Here is a 16,590-nt window from a genome sequence, read left to right as displayed (position 1 = left end):
AAACGCACAAAGGAGATTAAATATAGTGCACAACTCCGAGGAGATGGTGCTAGTTTTAAGCTAGCTAACTGATGTCTAGGGACAAGCTCGAGGAAGCTACAGACCCAAGAAACTGCATTATTTTCTATTTTTAGATGGCAGGCACACAAAAGAAAAAAAGCCACAGACAACGATGATATCACAGCCCCCTTTTTTACTCACTAAAAAGGGAGTTTTTCATATATACGTGCATAAAAAAGAGCGAGTTTTAAAGTGGCATTCACATAAATGTGTCTAAAAGTAATTTTTGAAGCACTTACCCTCGCTCCCATACTGTTTTCCATTGTTCGCACCCATTTTAAAGAATACATAATCTACGAGCACAAACTCGGGTCATCAAGTTAAATTCCAGAGTAGGCTAAAATGCATTCTTTCCATCAAGATAGCAGGCTATACAGTCAAGAGTTTCGTGTAGGGCCGTTAGCTCTGGCTCCAAATAGTTAATCCAGATGTTGAGCAGAGGACGTCTGAGCATTACGCAAACCTAGAATCCCAGACTTGCTTCCAGCGGTGCAGACCTTCTATATCTGAACATCCACAGGCTCAGAACGGTGAAAAAAAAAAAGGACAAAAAAAATCCCGATTGGAGAAAACTTTCTGAAGCGCCCTAAATGGTAAGCAGCTGTTTATCAGACTGAGTGCGGGCAATCACAGCGGCCACACAACTTTCTGAGGACGCGCAGCTCCCCTCCAACTGGATTTGGATTTAAAGAGACCGCAGGCCGGGGAGGGAGATGTGGAGGTTTAAAAAATAAAAAATAAAAAAAAATAAAAGAATTTTAAAAAATAAAAGCGTACAACAGGACAAAACTGCGCTTTAGAAATACTTAAGTACAGTATTTCTACCTATTTGCAACTTAGCTCGCTCATTTTAAAAACTTTTATTCGTGCACACTTGGAGTTTGCCAGCTGTACACGAAGAAGACAGAAAAGAATCACAGTCCAAAGAATCCGCTCCTCATTACTACCAGGTGCGACTTCAACAGATTTCTGCCCGTCCAGTTAGAAGTGAGGACACATAATCGCTGATATATTCGGAGAACAGAAGCCGACTGAAAAAAAGAGAGCGGTTTAGCCACATGTTACAATGTTTCTATGAATAGCAGCCATACAGGTCATTGGATATGCAGAAGTACAGACACGGGACAAAACCAGTTGTCTGCTGTTGACAGTTGACTTCGTATTCTTAATACATGTTAAATTCCTTTCTAAATGCAGGTCTTCAGGATTTAGTCGAATATTGCACCAGTGAGTTTTGTCTCAAACATTTCTTTTGGAATGTGAAAAAAAGCTCAACTTCCTCCCTTTGTTAGATAGCAAATATTTCTAATTCTTTACAGACTACTCACATTTGTGCTATATTGGTAACCGTGTTGGCTTCCGCACAGAAAAAGCACTACTGTGCTCAGCAGCAATCAAGAGATTTCTTACTGCCGAGTTTCCATTCCACAGCGGTCTTCCACTCCTACATTTTCACACCAAATGTCACTCTTATTGTACAAAACCTAATTTACATCAAAGAAAAAAAAAAGCAAAAAATAAATTGTGGTTTAGAGAGAATGCATTTGAGAGCTGAATCATATGCTACACCAAAGCTATTTCTTTCTTTCTTTTTTAAATGTGTGGAGTCTTACAAAACATCAAGAGAGCATTATGTACTTTAACAATGTTTGATTGGCTCACATGGTACCAATCAACTGGGCTCTTGGCTGTCTGAGGTCAGATGTCAGACCTCAAACCTTTACAGCCAGTAATCTCTGCCACGCTGGAATGCATAGTAAGTGACATTTAAGCATCCTGCAGGAGATGGATGCGATTATGCACTCTGAATTACACAAACACAGCCTTCTGCAGTTACACATTAGCATCTCTAACTGATAACAGAAAACAAATACCAGTTATTATGGTCCACATTTATGGCTGATTTAACCCATGAGAGTTTTCATAACGGCTGTGGATGATGTACACGTTTAGATCAGCTGTGCCTGTTGGCTGTTGCCCACCCTGTGTTGAAACGTGTCTACAAGGGGAGGTGGGTAAGAGGAGGCAGAGGGACTTTGATTTATTTCAAGAATAGATTCAGATTTGGCTACAGTCATGGCAGAACGTGCTGAATCAGAAACACTGAAGCCGTCATTTGGCATAGCTGCACTTTGGGAGAAAGTGGCCGAAGCTCTGCTGGTGTCGGCCACAGCTGTACTCGAGGGAGCTGAATGGTCATTTTCAGCCTCTGTGGTGGCCGAGCAGCTGGAAGAAAGTGGGGCAGAGGTGATGTCCTCAAGCTTGTTGTACAGCATTCTCATTGTCTCAGGAATGGACATACAGCTGAGTGGGGAAAAAAAAATATCAACTGAAAGTTCCTAGAAGGAGTGGAGCTAAAATTCAGTACGGCAACAAGACAAATTACCTCATCTTGTAATCCAGTTATTGAAACAGTCTGCTACCAAAAATCTATATTCTTAATAAAACATGCAGGAACTTTAAACAGAAAGCAAATCAGAGGTAAATAAATGTGCAAGGTCATAATATGTTAGTAGAGACGTCAGTGGGACGCAGGTGCTGTAAAGGTTAAGTGCAGCAGCTCGGTGGGAGAATGTAAACGCAGAGGAACCGGGAGAATTATATGATGAAGACACATACTGAAGATTGTGTTGCAGCCATAGATTATTCGCTAACAGCAAGGAAGCTGCTGGTATGTTAGCCAAGCGTTATATGTTGGACACACAGTTTAACTGTTTAACCCCTTAATTAAGAGCATCTTTTTTGTTGGCGTGTGCAGCATGTTTGTAAATGCAGGATGAGTACTAGTGGTTGAGAAACAGCTACTGTAATGTCCACCATGTACTGATTATTTAATCATGTGTTCATATTTGTTATGCTAGTTAAAGCTGTAAAGTTTAGACGCGGTTTAGCTAGGTGATGAATCAGCATTATGAACTACATTCAGTTACACTTCACAGGCATTCTGCTGCACACACAGATCTTCATAATGCAGAATTTCTGTACATTGTTACACACACACACACACACACACACACACACACGAGTACTTAAAAAGTAAATAATAATCACATTGACACTAACATTTGCATGTAAGCATGGTTCTTAAAGACAGAAAACATACCTTGTGATGACAGAGGAGAGGTATTCATTAATGGAAGGATCACGTGCGTTTGCTCCGAATAAGCTGCAGGTAATCTGGTGAGGTTTCGGTACATTCACCAGCACTGTGGGTACAAATCAGTTTAAATTATACACCACATCCCTTGAACTTGTTCATTTTCCCAAACTGATATTACAACCAGGTATTTTACTTGATTTACCCATCTATCACCATGTTTATAGCCTAAAACGAACCCTGCAGGAAATATGATGACGTTCAAGAAACCAGGCCGAGATTATTTGTACTTTGTGGCATGACACTTTGTCCTGCTGGAAGGAGTCATCAGGAGCTGGGTACACTGGTGGACATTGCTAGCAGCAACACTGAAGAAGGCTGTGGCATTTAAATGATTCTGGAGACCACAGTGTGTCAAGAAAATCTCCTTCACTACTCCACTAACACCCCCACCATCCTGAAACTGGAAGACAGAGCCATGCTTTCAAGTTGTTATTTTCTAACCCTACCATCTGAATGTCACAGAAGAAATAGACCAGGCAAACTTCCATTGTCCAAATTTGATGAGACTGTGCGACTTTAGTTTCCCGTTCATAGCTGACAGGAGCAGCACCCGATGCGTCATCTGCTACTGTAGCCCACCTGCTTCAAGGTTCAAGGTGTTTCACATTCAGAGATGCTCTTCTGCATACTTTGGTTGCAACAAGTGGCTATTTGAGCTACTGTTGCTTTCCTATCAGTTCAAAGCACTCTGGCTATTCTGCTCTGACCTCAACAAGGTTTTCACCCAGAGAACTTCCACTCACTGCATAGCCTTTTCTCAGACCATTCTCTGCAAACCTTGAAGATTTTGCACCCTGACACCAGGACAAATTTCCTCATTTGAGTACAAACTTGGCCATAAACATGATTCTGATTGTAGTGATGTCGGAAACTCCCAGTAGATCAGCAGTTTCTATTCAGACCAGCCCATTTGGTACTAACCATGCCAAATGAAAAGTCACTTAAACTATATTTCTTCCCCATTCTGATGCTCAGTGGTGGCTAACCAACCGGACATAGTGGTGGTAGACAAACAGAAGAAGACGGCCGTAGTGATCGATGTAGTGGTTCCGAATGACAGCAATATCAGGAAGAAGGAACACGAGAAGCTTGAAAAATACCAAGGGCTCAGAGAAGAGCTCGAGAGGATGTGGAGGGTGGAGGGTGAAGGTAACGGTGGTCCCCGTGGTAATCGGAGCACTAGGTGCAGTGACTCCCAAGCTAGGCGAGTGGCTCCAGCAGATCCCGGGAACAACATCGGAGATCTCTGTCCAGAAGAGCGCAGTCTTGGGAACAGCTAAGATACTGCGCAGGACCCTCAAGCTCCCAGGCCTCTGGTAGAGGACCCGAGCTTGAAGGATAAAACCGCCCGCAGGGGCGTGCTGGGTGTAATAAAAAGGATAAACTGTTAAAACAGCTGATTTTTTTTTTCCAAATTTGAAATTAACTTAATGCTCACAAACACCCAGGGAGTCAGCGTCAGGTGGCTGGAAGGTCACGGAAAAGCTGCTGTCAGACTCTGGAAGGACTTCGAAATGCAGGCCACAAACTGAACCTGGTAAGATGCATAAATGAAGCGTTACATATTTTAAGCACAATGTTTGCTGCCCACTTTACACTACCTCTGTGTCGACCAATTTTGTAATGTAAAAACACTTGTACCTGCACTGGCACAGTGAAATGTGAAACAGCTCCTCAGCAAGGTGTTAATGGTACACTGGTGGCGCAGCAGCTCCAGCAGGGCAGGGACATGACCAGGGTGGGTGAAGGGAACACTGTCCACCACAGCCCCCCTGTGGGCAGGCACATCCCATGCAGCTCCAGGGCAAATATAACTATGCATCACACCACCAGGAAGAGGCTAGATGGATAAGCATTGATCGTTTTTTTTAATGCATACATTACATATTAAATACCAAACCCTCTTTTAATTTTTCCAGTTATAATAAATAGTATCCTCATACCACTGTAAAAATCATCTTGCTTTCGCATGTCATCTCCCAGGAGCTGTTTGCGCTTAATGAATCTCTCATGAGAAGCGTGGGTAAGGGTGCCCACTGCAGGTCAACATCTGCTACAGTCACATCTAGGAAATAATCGGAGACAGAGCAGCAGTAATGAGCCGGCTTTTTGTTTCATGTACATTTCATACAATAGTCATGAAAGCCTCCCTGACCTGTAATTTGGCTGAGCTTCTTTACAAAAGACGGCATCACGGGCATAGCTGGCTGCAGTTTAAGCAGGAAACAGGCAGGCAGCATTTCATTTGGCACCTCATTCAGCGGAACAAACACAGGATAACTGCTCCAGGACACAATTGTACTCCATTAACACCAACGCTAGTGACAGTTAGACTCACTCATAAATGAAAAATGAAATGTGTCCCGCTGGGTGAGAGATTAAAAATCAGAAAGCACGCCGATACCCCTGAGGATCCAGCTGGGGAGGCTGAGGGACCACAGATGCCATCTGAAGCTTGTGGGTCACGTCGCTGACAACTACAGTAACCTGGGCGGCTTGAACAACTGGATTCAAGTCTGTCATTTGAAGAAAATCTATAACTTTTAACACCTCAGAAGACACCTGTATTGAATGAACTGAATGAAAGGGAACGTAATTTATCACGTTTTTAACTCGGAAGCTTACCTGACACCAAAGTTTTCGTTCCATTGGTCGGAGGAATAAAGAACCGGATGGTGAAAGGACAATCTAGAACAGGGATGTCAAACATATTTTACACCATGGGCCAAATTCAGCCTAGTTTCCTCTTAATTAGGCCAGACCAGCGACCCTCCCCTTTCTGTCAGTGTAAATACATTTAACTTCAATTTAATTTTAATGACATTTGTTGACAGTGGGGAAGGTGTTTATCAGAAGGAAAGTTGTAAAACTTGTGAAAATAAAGTTTTATATCTTTCACATTTTCCAAAGCCGTCCAGTGGGCCGAACTGGAGTCATTGCTGGGCCAATTCTGGGCCCCACACCTTATATTTGACACTCTTGATCTAGAATTTAATTTGAATAATTTAACCACAACTAATTCAATATACAAGTGTAACTATACCTTCTTTTCCCATGATTAAATCCCCAATCCTGCCATTGTTTATCAAGTCCATTTCAGGGTCAGAATACTTTTGTTCCCTGAAAAAAGGAAAACAAACAAACAAACAAAAAAACTGCAGTTTATATGAAGAGCTACAATTATTTACTCTCCTGATTGTTTCCTATACATGCGTTTTGGTTTATGAAATTTAAATTGAAGCAGTGAACAGCAATTTATTTTGTTTTAAGCAGACAGACTTTTGGAAAGTTGTTGTTTTGTCACACACCTTGGCAAATGAGAGATTTTCCGTAAGTCTTTCCCAAGGCACTGCAGAGATGCCAACAATTTTAATTTCATTTCACTGGAAAAGAAAAAAGGAACACATGGCTAAATGATCACAAGAGCTTCAGATTTATAAAAGCTAAAGAATATTTGACAAGCTGAGGTAGGCACTTGTCTCCAGGGATGTTGTACTGGGCAAAGAGGCCTTGTAACTTCAGGGAGAAGGCGGCAAAGTTTTTGGACCTGTGCACCCAGAAAGCAGCACAATCAGCAAATAGAGCTAAAACCATTAGTGCTGTCATTATGCTCTTAAAAAAATTTAGTGGATAATGGCACTGCTTACTGCAAGCAAAATGCAAATTTAAAAGCAATCCATTCCCTTACCTTAGCAGCTGAAGCAGAGATTCACTGGGCTAAGAGACAGTTTTATTTTATCAGCATGATTAGCAAAAGGTGAGAAGTTCAAATGACTTGCTGGAAACAGCACAGTCCACTTACAACAGGGGATTCTCCGTGGAGGACCACCTTCACCTCCTCCACTTCACCACACGGCAACAACAATACCTCAACGTAGAATAAATCAGCTGATAAATAGCACGTGGCCTCAGCAAAGTGAAAACTCATCCTTGGGAGAAAAGATTCATATGGATAATAAGGTGTTATCACAGTAGATTAATAGAAAAACAGATGAGAAAAGATATGAGTCTCTAAAGCAAAAACAAAGCCACAGAGGTCAGCTTTATACCCTTGTTGTTTTGCGATAATCTCCAGGCGGAGCTTTGTGGTGTTGATGGTGCACACTGAAACATAATGAGATTCATTTTACTTGTGTAAAGTAAAAATACTTTAAAAAAAAACAAAACATTTTACTCACATACCGTTTGATTCTTCCTGGAGTTTTTCCAGGGATCTTTCCAGTGGCTCACGGGAGCTGGATTCATCTCTGGATTTCTCCTATTATAGGAACAAAGGCGAGAGACAAAGAAAACAACAATGGACTGTTTGTATGGCAAAAGCAAAGTCTTGTGCAAACAGCCTTTGGTCCTGTCTGCCCATCTCACCATACCACATTTAAACTGCATGACACCATCTCAAGGAAAACACTGACATTTGCATGTTTTTCATACTGGGATGTGTGTTTTTAATAAAACAAACGTTTTGGATAGGCGTTTGAAATTATATTGTACTTAATTTTTTTGAAGAAGAAGAACCCCACTTCTTCACAAGTTCTCTTTAAGATCACTGTTGGAAGAGAAATGGATAACTAGCCCCAGATGCCTTATCCCTTTGGACCACACATCACTTCAGACCACCAAGTAATCAAATTTCTTCAGCACACTCCAGAGACTGACCACTGCCAAGCTCCACTCCACATTAATCCAAAAGTATTATCTACCCCGCTGCTCCACCCATGACAAATCTAAAGAAAACTAACCAACCCTCTCTTCTCACAGAGGCCCAGCATACAGATAGAACAATAATAATAGTGACTGCATAGAGTACAGCCCTTTTGCCTCATGTCAGTGCTTAAACCCTCAAACCTCTAACCAAATAATATACATGTACAAGAGGGACATCCTCTATTTAAAAATTGATAAATAGTGCAAAGGAAAATTATTTAAGCCAGCAGTAGTGCATGTCTGGCCAAAAAGGATGGTGTTAAATAGTGGAATCAAAGCCAATGCCATAAAGATAACCAACAACCCACAGTCAAACTACTTTGTTTTGATTTGAAGGCTTTACTCCATACACTGTGCCATGTGCTTGATAAGTAAATCCAAGTAGCTTAAGTGATACCAGTCAATGCAAAAAAAAAAAAGAAAAAGAAAGGAAAAAAAAAGACTGCTGATCAAAAAACAAAGCCGTGTGTGTTCCAGGATGAATGATCTCATTCTGAGTGCACAGCCACACCAGTTCACACCACATTATCATATTAGCAGAGCCATGCACTAACCAGCCAAATAACGCAACGCACTAACCCCTTTAAACCCCAAACAAAACAAAGGAGGGGGTCTTAGTTTAAATTAGAAATAAAAATGAGTAATCTCTTTTGCGTAAAACAAGATTAAAAAAAAAAAAAACAAAAAACAAAAAACCTAACCAAATAACTACAATGATTCAAATAGACCATTTGAGTAGAGGCATTTTCATTTTTATTTAGTGAAGTCTGCCTCACCATACACCTTCGGACAAGCTGAAAAGTGTCAGCCCAAGTCTTCTCTGCAAACTTCAAACGCAGGTCAGGAATTATGAGCCTGTTCATCATCACTAAAGCGTCGAAAAACGGGAGATTAATGGAAAAAAAAATTAAAATTAAACTTTCTCCCCATTTTAATGTTTTACTTACATTTGCGCATTTTTTTTAACTTAAATTATGTGTTTATTTAGTGAAAACACTATATTCAAACCGACATACCTGGCATGTGGAGGTCTATTCACTGTTCTCCTTTTGAACAAACCTGCCACTATTTATGCGGATTAGCCAGTTAATCAGTTATGTCTACCTTTCATCCGCTGCTCCTAATCTGCATTGTACTGTATTCTCAACTGCGAGGGTAATTATCTGATATGTCCATACCCGGGGCTATATTTTTTTTTTCTTTTGTCTGAAAGAAAATATTACACTCATACACTAAAGTCAAAGTGAGACGCTGTCTGCTTCTCCCAGGCAGGCGGGCGTTGCCAGTCGGAGCCAAGCCCACAGGACGTGCAGTCAGTCTGCTGCTAACAGCTACCAGCCGGGTCTCTGGAGTTAGCCAGAAAGCTAGCCATGAGCTAACAAGTAGCTAGCTGAGTCGTTTCGTTTCGCCACCTTAAATTCCGCCTCATCGGACCTTTTGCCAAGGTGAGTGCTGTTTATTTTAGGATTTGTGTTAATACAAGACATGGCACTGTTGCAACGGACCCTGCTTGTCTTTCAGTTTTATTAGCGTCGCATCATTTAGTTTTGATTAGCTTCTCGCTAGCCGTTTTTTCCCCTTTACCCCCCCCCTTCTGTGTGTCCACCCTCGTCCTCGATAACGAGGAAGCTACTGAGTTTGGAAGCAACGAGCGAACATCTGTTGCAGAATATCCGCTTTTAGAGACGTGTGTTCCAGATGTTATCTTCATCCTGAAATGTTACTTTGATGTCAGGTGGCATTTACCTGCCCGGTGGCATAGTTAGCTTGCTAGCCACATTGCCCAGCAGTCAACCAGCTAAGTTGCTAATAAGTTAACGTTGTTGTTAGGGACGTGTACGCTGACATTTGGTGTGCTAGTTTATCTTTTATTGTAATAGTTGGTTAAATAGTTGATTTCTAAGTTCATGTTATGTATAGTTTATTTTTTGTATTCTTGGTGTGGCGTCTTGTTTGTTTTTTATTTGCTAAATAATGACTCACTGACTAATTTGTCAAACTGGTGTATTGACTTTCCACCCACATTTGTGCTGATGATTGTAAACTGAAGGCATAGTATTGTCTCTACATCTATAGTGTCTCCCTTTCTTTACATAATGTGGGTTGGGTTTGTTTAGAAGTTGTTAAACGCCTCTCCAAGACCAAAACGACTGACCCGTTAATAATTCCCTTTTCACTTTAACTCAAAACAACTTGCTAAGAGATGTTTGCAGCTTTAAATGATCAAAGTAAAGCAACATTCCTTCAATTCTTTATAGTACTATTGACTTGCAGTAAATAAACCTCTTATGTTAATTTGTGTAGTGACGAATTGGCTGCAAGCCCAATACTTATCACTGATCCCCCCCCCACCCACAAAAAAAAAGGTTTGTGTTGGCCTTTAGGAAAGGGCTTGAGCACACATTTCTGGACAGTATGTGTTTTCCATAGTGTTCTTGGACAGTCCAGTATGGAAAAGAGGCCACTCAATGGCTTTAGCATGTGTCACATTTTATCCACTGTTGTCAAAGACATATGAAGTACTGCCAGCTTTTCAAAACTTGTATCCCTTTTCTTAGAGCAGGTACACATGAAACTCTTCTGTTAGTGGAATTTGTGTGCTTTATTTGTAGTTAACGTTGCCTTTTCTGTGTCATTGACAAGCAGTAATAATCCTCAGGCTCCAAAGTGTATTGGTAGTGAAACTTGGCTGCCAAAAGTACTGCACCCACAAGGCACCTTTCTGAATTAGTATTTTAGCAACACGCAGAAGAGGTTTAAGATTATAAAAAAGGTACCCTTTTGTTAACTTGTAGATTGGCCAGTGCATCTGTGATGTCAGGGTCATGTTTTGACCAGTTTGTTTGGTATAACCTTAACAACTGTTTTTTCAAAGGAATTAAAGAGTTTGTTTCTTGGGAGAATTTAGGAATCCCCTTGCTGGACTAGGCCTAAAACTGACTATGGCAACACAGAGGGAAAAATTAATAACTAAAAACTATTAGTAAATGTCTTTGCTTGGATGAGCAAATTATTTCGTGTCTCTTGTATGAGGAAATTATGCCAGGGGTAATTTTTCTACCAGTAGTAACTTGCACTTACTTTCTCCCTCTACTCTTTCACAACTAACCAAGATGTAAAAACAAAATCTACAGCTGGAAATTAAAGCCAGGTTTACAATTTCTGTGATCTGTCTTCTGTTAGTTCTGAATACTTATGGCCAGAAATGTTAACAGGTCAAGTGGTATTGCGGTCGCGTTTGTAAAGAGAAAAGTAATACTGCTTAAGGCAGTAAGGGATACGTGCTATTTGCACAGGCAAATGGCTTCAGAGCAGAATTTATAATGAAAATAAATTTGCATTTCTAATGCGTCAGTCTTGTGTCATGACAATGTTTCCTGTATTCTTGTTAAGCTACAGAGAATCTTTCTTTTGTACGAGGTCTCAAGTCTAATTGTAGTTTCTGCTGTTTAAGCCTTTTATTGGTTTGGGATTTATTGCCATGATGACTGTGCAATCAAAATGCAGAAATGGAACCTGGAGGCAGTGGAAAATATGATGCAACATCTTTCTCTTTTTTTCTTTTCGTTTTTAAATTCTCCGCAGGAACTATCATTCAGCCCTTTGTTGGACCTGCAGTCTTTGGATCTGATTTTTTGCAGTCCTCACATTTCACCATCCCTTCCCGCCGGCTTGCACTTTCTCCCTTTGATACTTGCATCTCTCGGTACACAGAGCCATGGCAGCTGCAAAGCCAAAAGGGCAGAACTCTCTAGCCCCTTCACAAAGTGATAATGGTTGGCAGTGGAGGAGTGGGTAAATCAGCTCTTACACTCCAGTTCATGTATGATGAGGTGAGCTTCTCACATCTCAGTACTCAACTGAAATTCCAGTTTTGAGGTTTTTAAAAAAACAAAAAAAAACTCTGGCATAATGGATCTCTTTCTGTTTTCTAGTTTGTTGAAGACTACGAGCCCACTAAAGCAGACAGTTACAGGAAGAAAGTGGTGCTGGATGGAGAGGAGGTGCAAATTGACATCCTTGACACAGCCGGGCAAGAGGACTATGCAGCCATCCGGGATAACTACTTCCGAAGTGGCGAGGGTTTCCTCTGCGTATTTTCCATCACAGAGCTGGAGTCTTTTGCAGCAACAGTAGACTTCAGGTGCAGCCACTTAGATCCTTGTAATGAAGCACTTACCCATCCATTAGGATGTAATTAAGCTATTCTTCCTCCCCTTGCTTTTTTGATACATCATCACAACTAAAGGTTTTTCTTCCATCAGGTTGACTTGACTCATATGAGTAAGGATTTTGTGCATTTACCAAGCAGCGCTCTGTTTATTTACATAATTCACGGCTGAATGAGATTTCCTGTTTTGTTTTTTTGTTGTTGTTTTTTTTGCAGAGAGCAGATTCTGCGAGTGAAGGAGGATGAGAATGTGCCCTTTCTCCTGGTTGGTAATAAGTCAGACTTGGACGACCGACGGCAGGTTAGCGCAGATGAGGCAAAGGCACGTGCAGAGCAGTGGGGCGTGTGCTACGTGGAGACGTCGGCCAAAACTCGTGCCAATGTTGACAAGGTTTGTTTAACTTGCTGAACATAATAATTCCTGGGCAAAATGAGTTGACTATGCTGACACCAAGCAAAACAGACACATAAACACAGAAATGTGAACACTTGTGTTTTTTATGTTCTCCTGTTAACAGGTTTTTTTCGACCTAATGAGAGAGATCCGGGCAAGAAAAATGGAGGACAGCAAAGAGAAAAACGGGAAGAAGAAAAGTAAAAGTTTGGCCAAGAGAATTAGAGAGAGATGCTGTATTTTATAGTCGTTAGAGGGAGCAGGCTCGCTGCTTATGTACATACGCATTTCTCAGACTTTTGCTTTTTTTAAAATTTTTAATTTAATTTAATTTTTTGTGCCCATACCTGACCATGATCTTCTGTTCCTGGTTAACAGGACATCTGACCATGTGTCAGGAAGTAGTAAGGTGGCACTTCATACACCATTTATAGCTCTAACTTTTTATGTGCTGACACTCCAAATAATTTATGTACCCTCTCTCTCTCACTCTGACCACATTACAGAGTGTAATAATTCAGTGGTGTTTTTAATTTAGACCTAAGCTTGACAAAAGGCTAAGTCTTGAAATGTTCCAAAACGTTTCATTGTAAAGTCTGACACGTGTGTGTGCGAACACACACACACATATTAAGAGAGCTGTGCAGTGCAAGTTGAAAAAAAGATTTAAATGAAAGTCTAAGCGCCAAGGTTTAAACAGGGAAGATGTAACTGGAGCTCAGTACTGGAAAGCCCCAATCCCTTTTAATTAATCCACCATCTTTGGTAGAAAGTGTTAGTTAACAGACTCAGCAGTGTAGTGTCAACCCAGAGTTCATCAAGAGCCACAGAGGAGATGAACATTGCACTGAGCATGTGAATCATTTCAATTAGAAGACAGTTCCATTATCAAAGCCTGAGACAAAATTTGATGCCATTCCTATTTGTCGTTTTACACCTCAGTTTTACTATGTTGTACAGTTATGTATACTTATTTTTAGTCGTGACGTCAAACATTTCCCTTCTTCTTCTTCTCCTCTATCATATCACCCAGTGTAAGATAAGCGCACTAATGTTTCCACTAATCTCTCCCCTTACCCCAGAGACTTTGAGTCTTCTCAAATGCACAATGGACATTAATCGTTACCCTTGAATCTGTGAGGGATTTTGCAACACTTGAACTTTTTTCAATTCTAACATGTCAGAAGTTTTACCTCACTTGGCATTGCCTTTTTTTGCGATAAAGGAATCCCTGGTGCTCAGATAAAAGGTGATTCCATAACACTACATCCCTTACATGCTGACACATCTTAATTTTAAAAACAAAGAAACACATTGTAAATTGTAAAAAATGTCATTTTTCATGTATAACTTTCCCTGACATTTAATCTGCAAACTTTTATCTCCCTTTTCCTTTTGTTAAATGGAAAAATCCTTAATTGGAAAGCTGGGGTAAATTAATGAATAGATCATTTTTAAGGCATGAAATGAAAACGAGACTGCAGGCTGCATAGACGTGAGGTGATACTTGTCCAAAAAAAGTTTTAGTCGCCAAAGAAAAACGCTAGCTAGTACAAACAAGTGCCCACTTATTATTTGAAGTGAATGACAGCTTGCTGTAATGAGCATCAAAAGTAAGCACTACAGTCTTTGCAAAAGTCAAAAGGAGTGTCGGGAAGCGTCGAGATTTCGGTCTGATTCGCCTGGGGAAAGAAATGCAAGGTTATGAGGGCTTTAGTAATTCTTGTGCAGTGCGTCACTGTTGCCTCTCTGTCCATTGTGAATGTGAAACATCCCCTCATACTCATCCTGTTTGCCTGTAATCTTAGACTGCCAATGATTTGCAGAGTTTAGAGGTCGCTGGCGTTCTACTTTTCTACGTTTTGTGCAAGGCTACCCTGTGTTACAGTGCTGTAGTAACATGCCGAATGTGTTCATTTTATCTTGTAGATGGCATTTTAGAGGCAAAGGTTGAAACAGTGTATAGAAATTGGCAAATTGAGAATGCATAGACCAAAATACACTGTGAAAACTGCCCCTCGTTTCTTAATTTATGACTGAGCCTTTTTTTTTCTTTTCTTATGAACATTATAATTTATTTTTAGTAACTTATTATTTGTTTTTAATATTTCAGTAAAGTTAAACAGCCACGTTGAGGTTGTTGCCATGTTTCTCTCTGATTCACTACCAATCGTTAACTTAATAGTAAGCTGCTCACCATTTACACTAAAAGATTGCCACAACCAATAACGTGCCCAACACTGGAGTCTATGCAAAATGTTTGCTGTAATTGCAAAGAGGAAATGTGAAACCTGGAAAGAGTTTAAAACACTGACTGGGTCTAGAAACTATTGACTAGTAGAAGCACTTGAGCTGGAGCGCCATTTAGAGATCTGACTGCAGTTTGGAAAAAAGTGTGTCATCCAACAGCTATGAAGCTTTCTTTTGTCTGTTTGTTTGTCTTTTTAATGTGCGTTTATCATGCAACTCATGTTTACAGCAAAGCACATAGTAGGAGGAGTTGGACTTTAAAACAGTAACGTGAGATGGCATCAAACTGATTGGTAAGCAGTTTAGTCTAATATATGTCCTAAGGGCTAAACTCCAGTACACCACATAATGATTGAAACGCCCTGAAAGTTAAAGTGGCACGCACAGAAACTGGAATGAGCATAAAGATCCCAGTTTATTATTACTCTCCTTCTTTAGCTTGAGATTATTACATTAACCGCATTGTGTCTTCATTGTTGAGGATTACAGAAGCTGCCCTACATAAAGTGACTACCGTAATGCTTGCTTACTATAACACTGGCTAAACAAAGTCTTTCTTGTTTCAGTTTGTTGTGGGTTTTTGTTTATTCAAGCAGACATCATTCATAATCATTCTACTGCTGTTACTTTGTTTCCACATATTAATTTAATAGACTTGATAGCCCGAAAAATTTCAGTGAAATACTAAAACAGATGTTTGTGTGAATGCTATGAGCAAACTGTCCTACTGGGTATTCAGATAACTTGTTTTGCCTTTTCTATACCCTTGGAGTAAAAAAAGAAATATATAGGTATCTATGTAATTGATTGGATGGTTGTATGTATGCCATCAGTTAAATGTTTCCTTCATGTTTCCTTATTTTTAACATAACCACTAATGTAGCCTATCTGTTTGTGAATACAAGAGGTGACGCTTACATTTCAATTCATTTTTTTGTGAGTTTGGAAATGGCAAATAAAGTGGACATTACTAATAACACTTTGTAAATGTGTTTGTATGTTCTGTGTGATACGTTTATTGTTTTTTGCACTGAACAGGTGAACTTTGAAGTGCTGTGTTATATGTATAAACATGGATAATATCTATCTCCTTACCCTGACCTTTCTTAGAGGAAAAGCACTATCTTAAGGTCATAAAACAAACTCTTGAAGTGTTTAGGTTCTTTCTAAGCTCCTTAGAAACTCATGAAGCCTTTCAGCAGGCCTGGATTGCCAGGAAAATGGCAAGACATGTCCATAAAAACACACCACAAAAAAAACTTTATGCCAGAAAATGGAAAAGTAACATTTATTGGTGTCTTTGTTGGGTAAATAACAATAAAAACAGGTAAATAAATATATTTGTCACAATTTCAGCTTAGGTCTGTGCACTTGGTTTAGAGAACAAAGTAAAAAATTGCTTTAGCTTTTAGGTATCTTTATCGTGTTCCACCGTTAACTCTGTGTCTGTGATGAATGATGTAATTTGTAAGGTATTTCATTTTTATTGCATATAAATATATCTATGTATATATGCGCACACACAGAATTTGAAATATTATTGTACAATAGATTGTGCATTGCCAGTCAGATCATCTTCTAATATTATTAAAAAATATCCCGAGTAAATACAAAATGCAGTTGGTAAATTATTTCATTTATTAACAGTAAAGGTTATCTAAACCTACCTGACCATATGTGAAAAGCTCTTCTGCAGAGAAAAGTGAGCCGAAATTCCTTTCATGTGTCAGACTCATTGCCAGTTATCGCAAATGCTTGACTGCAGTTCTTGCACCCAAAGGTGGCCCAATAAGTTACTAGGTTTAAGGGGTATTTACTTTTTCATACGAGGCCAGGTAGGTTTGGATAGTT

The 16,590-nt window shown here is 39.9% G+C and overlaps 3 protein-coding genes across 8 annotated transcripts in view; 1 reads left to right on the top strand and 2 right to left on the bottom strand.

Annotated features, from left to right (window-relative positions):
• si:dkey-192l18.9 (F-box/LRR-repeat protein 7) overlaps positions 1 to 435 on the bottom strand; it is a 28,535-nt gene extending 28,100 nt beyond the window's left edge. The window contains exon 1 of the mRNA XM_003439271.5: positions 300 to 435. Within this exon, the coding sequence (XP_003439319.1) occupies positions 300 to 336 (37 nt within the window). The 5' untranslated portion in view covers positions 337 to 435. The remainder of the gene's footprint in view (positions 1 to 299) is intronic.
• Positions 362 to 11,498, bottom strand: med1l (mediator complex subunit 1-like). 6 transcript variants are annotated; one of them, XR_002063286.2, is made up of 18 exons: positions 8,941 to 9,368; positions 8,701 to 8,792; positions 7,403 to 7,478; positions 7,270 to 7,324; positions 7,023 to 7,149; positions 6,909 to 6,937; positions 6,696 to 6,767; positions 6,529 to 6,603; positions 6,264 to 6,340; positions 5,846 to 5,908; positions 5,625 to 5,736; positions 5,376 to 5,500; positions 5,164 to 5,285; positions 4,862 to 5,060; positions 4,659 to 4,754; positions 3,164 to 3,266; positions 1,389 to 2,364; positions 362 to 1,091 (listed from the first exon to the last, which is right to left on the bottom strand). XR_002063286.2 is itself a non-coding variant. In XM_013277240.3 (18 exons), the coding sequence occupies exons 1-17, from the start codon at positions 8,945 to 8,947 to the stop codon at positions 2,491 to 2,493; spliced, it is 1,437 nt and encodes a 478-aa protein (XP_013132694.1). In that variant the 5' UTR covers positions 8,948 to 9,368; the 3' UTR covers positions 2,223 to 2,364; positions 2,447 to 2,490. The 6 variants fall into 6 exon arrangements, 4 of the variants coding, with proteins under 4 accessions (XP_019218577.1, XP_025766358.1, XP_025766357.1 ...); XR_003221784.1 differs by lacking the exon at positions 362 to 1,091 and adding an exon at positions 2,447 to 2,517 and having other exon boundaries at positions 2,223 to 2,364; XM_013277240.3 differs by lacking the exon at positions 362 to 1,091 and adding an exon at positions 2,447 to 2,497 and having other exon boundaries at positions 2,223 to 2,364.
• Positions 9,587 to 15,716, top strand: ralaa (v-ral simian leukemia viral oncogene homolog Aa (ras related)). Its single transcript, XM_025910574.1, is given in 6 exon segments — positions 9,587 to 9,611; positions 11,510 to 11,681; positions 11,683 to 11,757; positions 11,860 to 12,068; positions 12,312 to 12,486; positions 12,614 to 15,716. Coding segments are annotated over 5 exon segments (621 nt in total). The 5' UTR covers positions 9,587 to 9,611; positions 11,510 to 11,642; the 3' UTR covers positions 12,737 to 15,716.
• The last annotated feature ends 874 nt before the right edge of the window (positions 15,717 to 16,590 follow it).

This window comes from Oreochromis niloticus, linkage group LG9, assembly GCF_001858045.2.
Source record: "Oreochromis niloticus isolate F11D_XX linkage group LG9, O_niloticus_UMD_NMBU, whole genome shotgun sequence".
Classification (NCBI taxonomy): domain Eukaryota; kingdom Metazoa; phylum Chordata; class Actinopteri; order Cichliformes; family Cichlidae; genus Oreochromis; species Oreochromis niloticus.
This window is presented reverse-complemented; position numbering and strand designations above follow the sequence as displayed.

Coding starts and splice junctions, on each gene's coding strand:
- med1l (XM_019363032.2), bottom strand. Junction 7,150..7,269: donor ATTATCGCAAAACAACAAGG/GTATAAAGCTGA, acceptor TTTTCTCCCAAG/GATGAGTTTTCACTTTGCTG. Junction 4,755..4,861: donor ATTTCACTGTGCCAGTGCAG/GTACAAGTGTTT, acceptor GCATCTTACCAG/GTTCAGTTTGTGGCCTGCAT.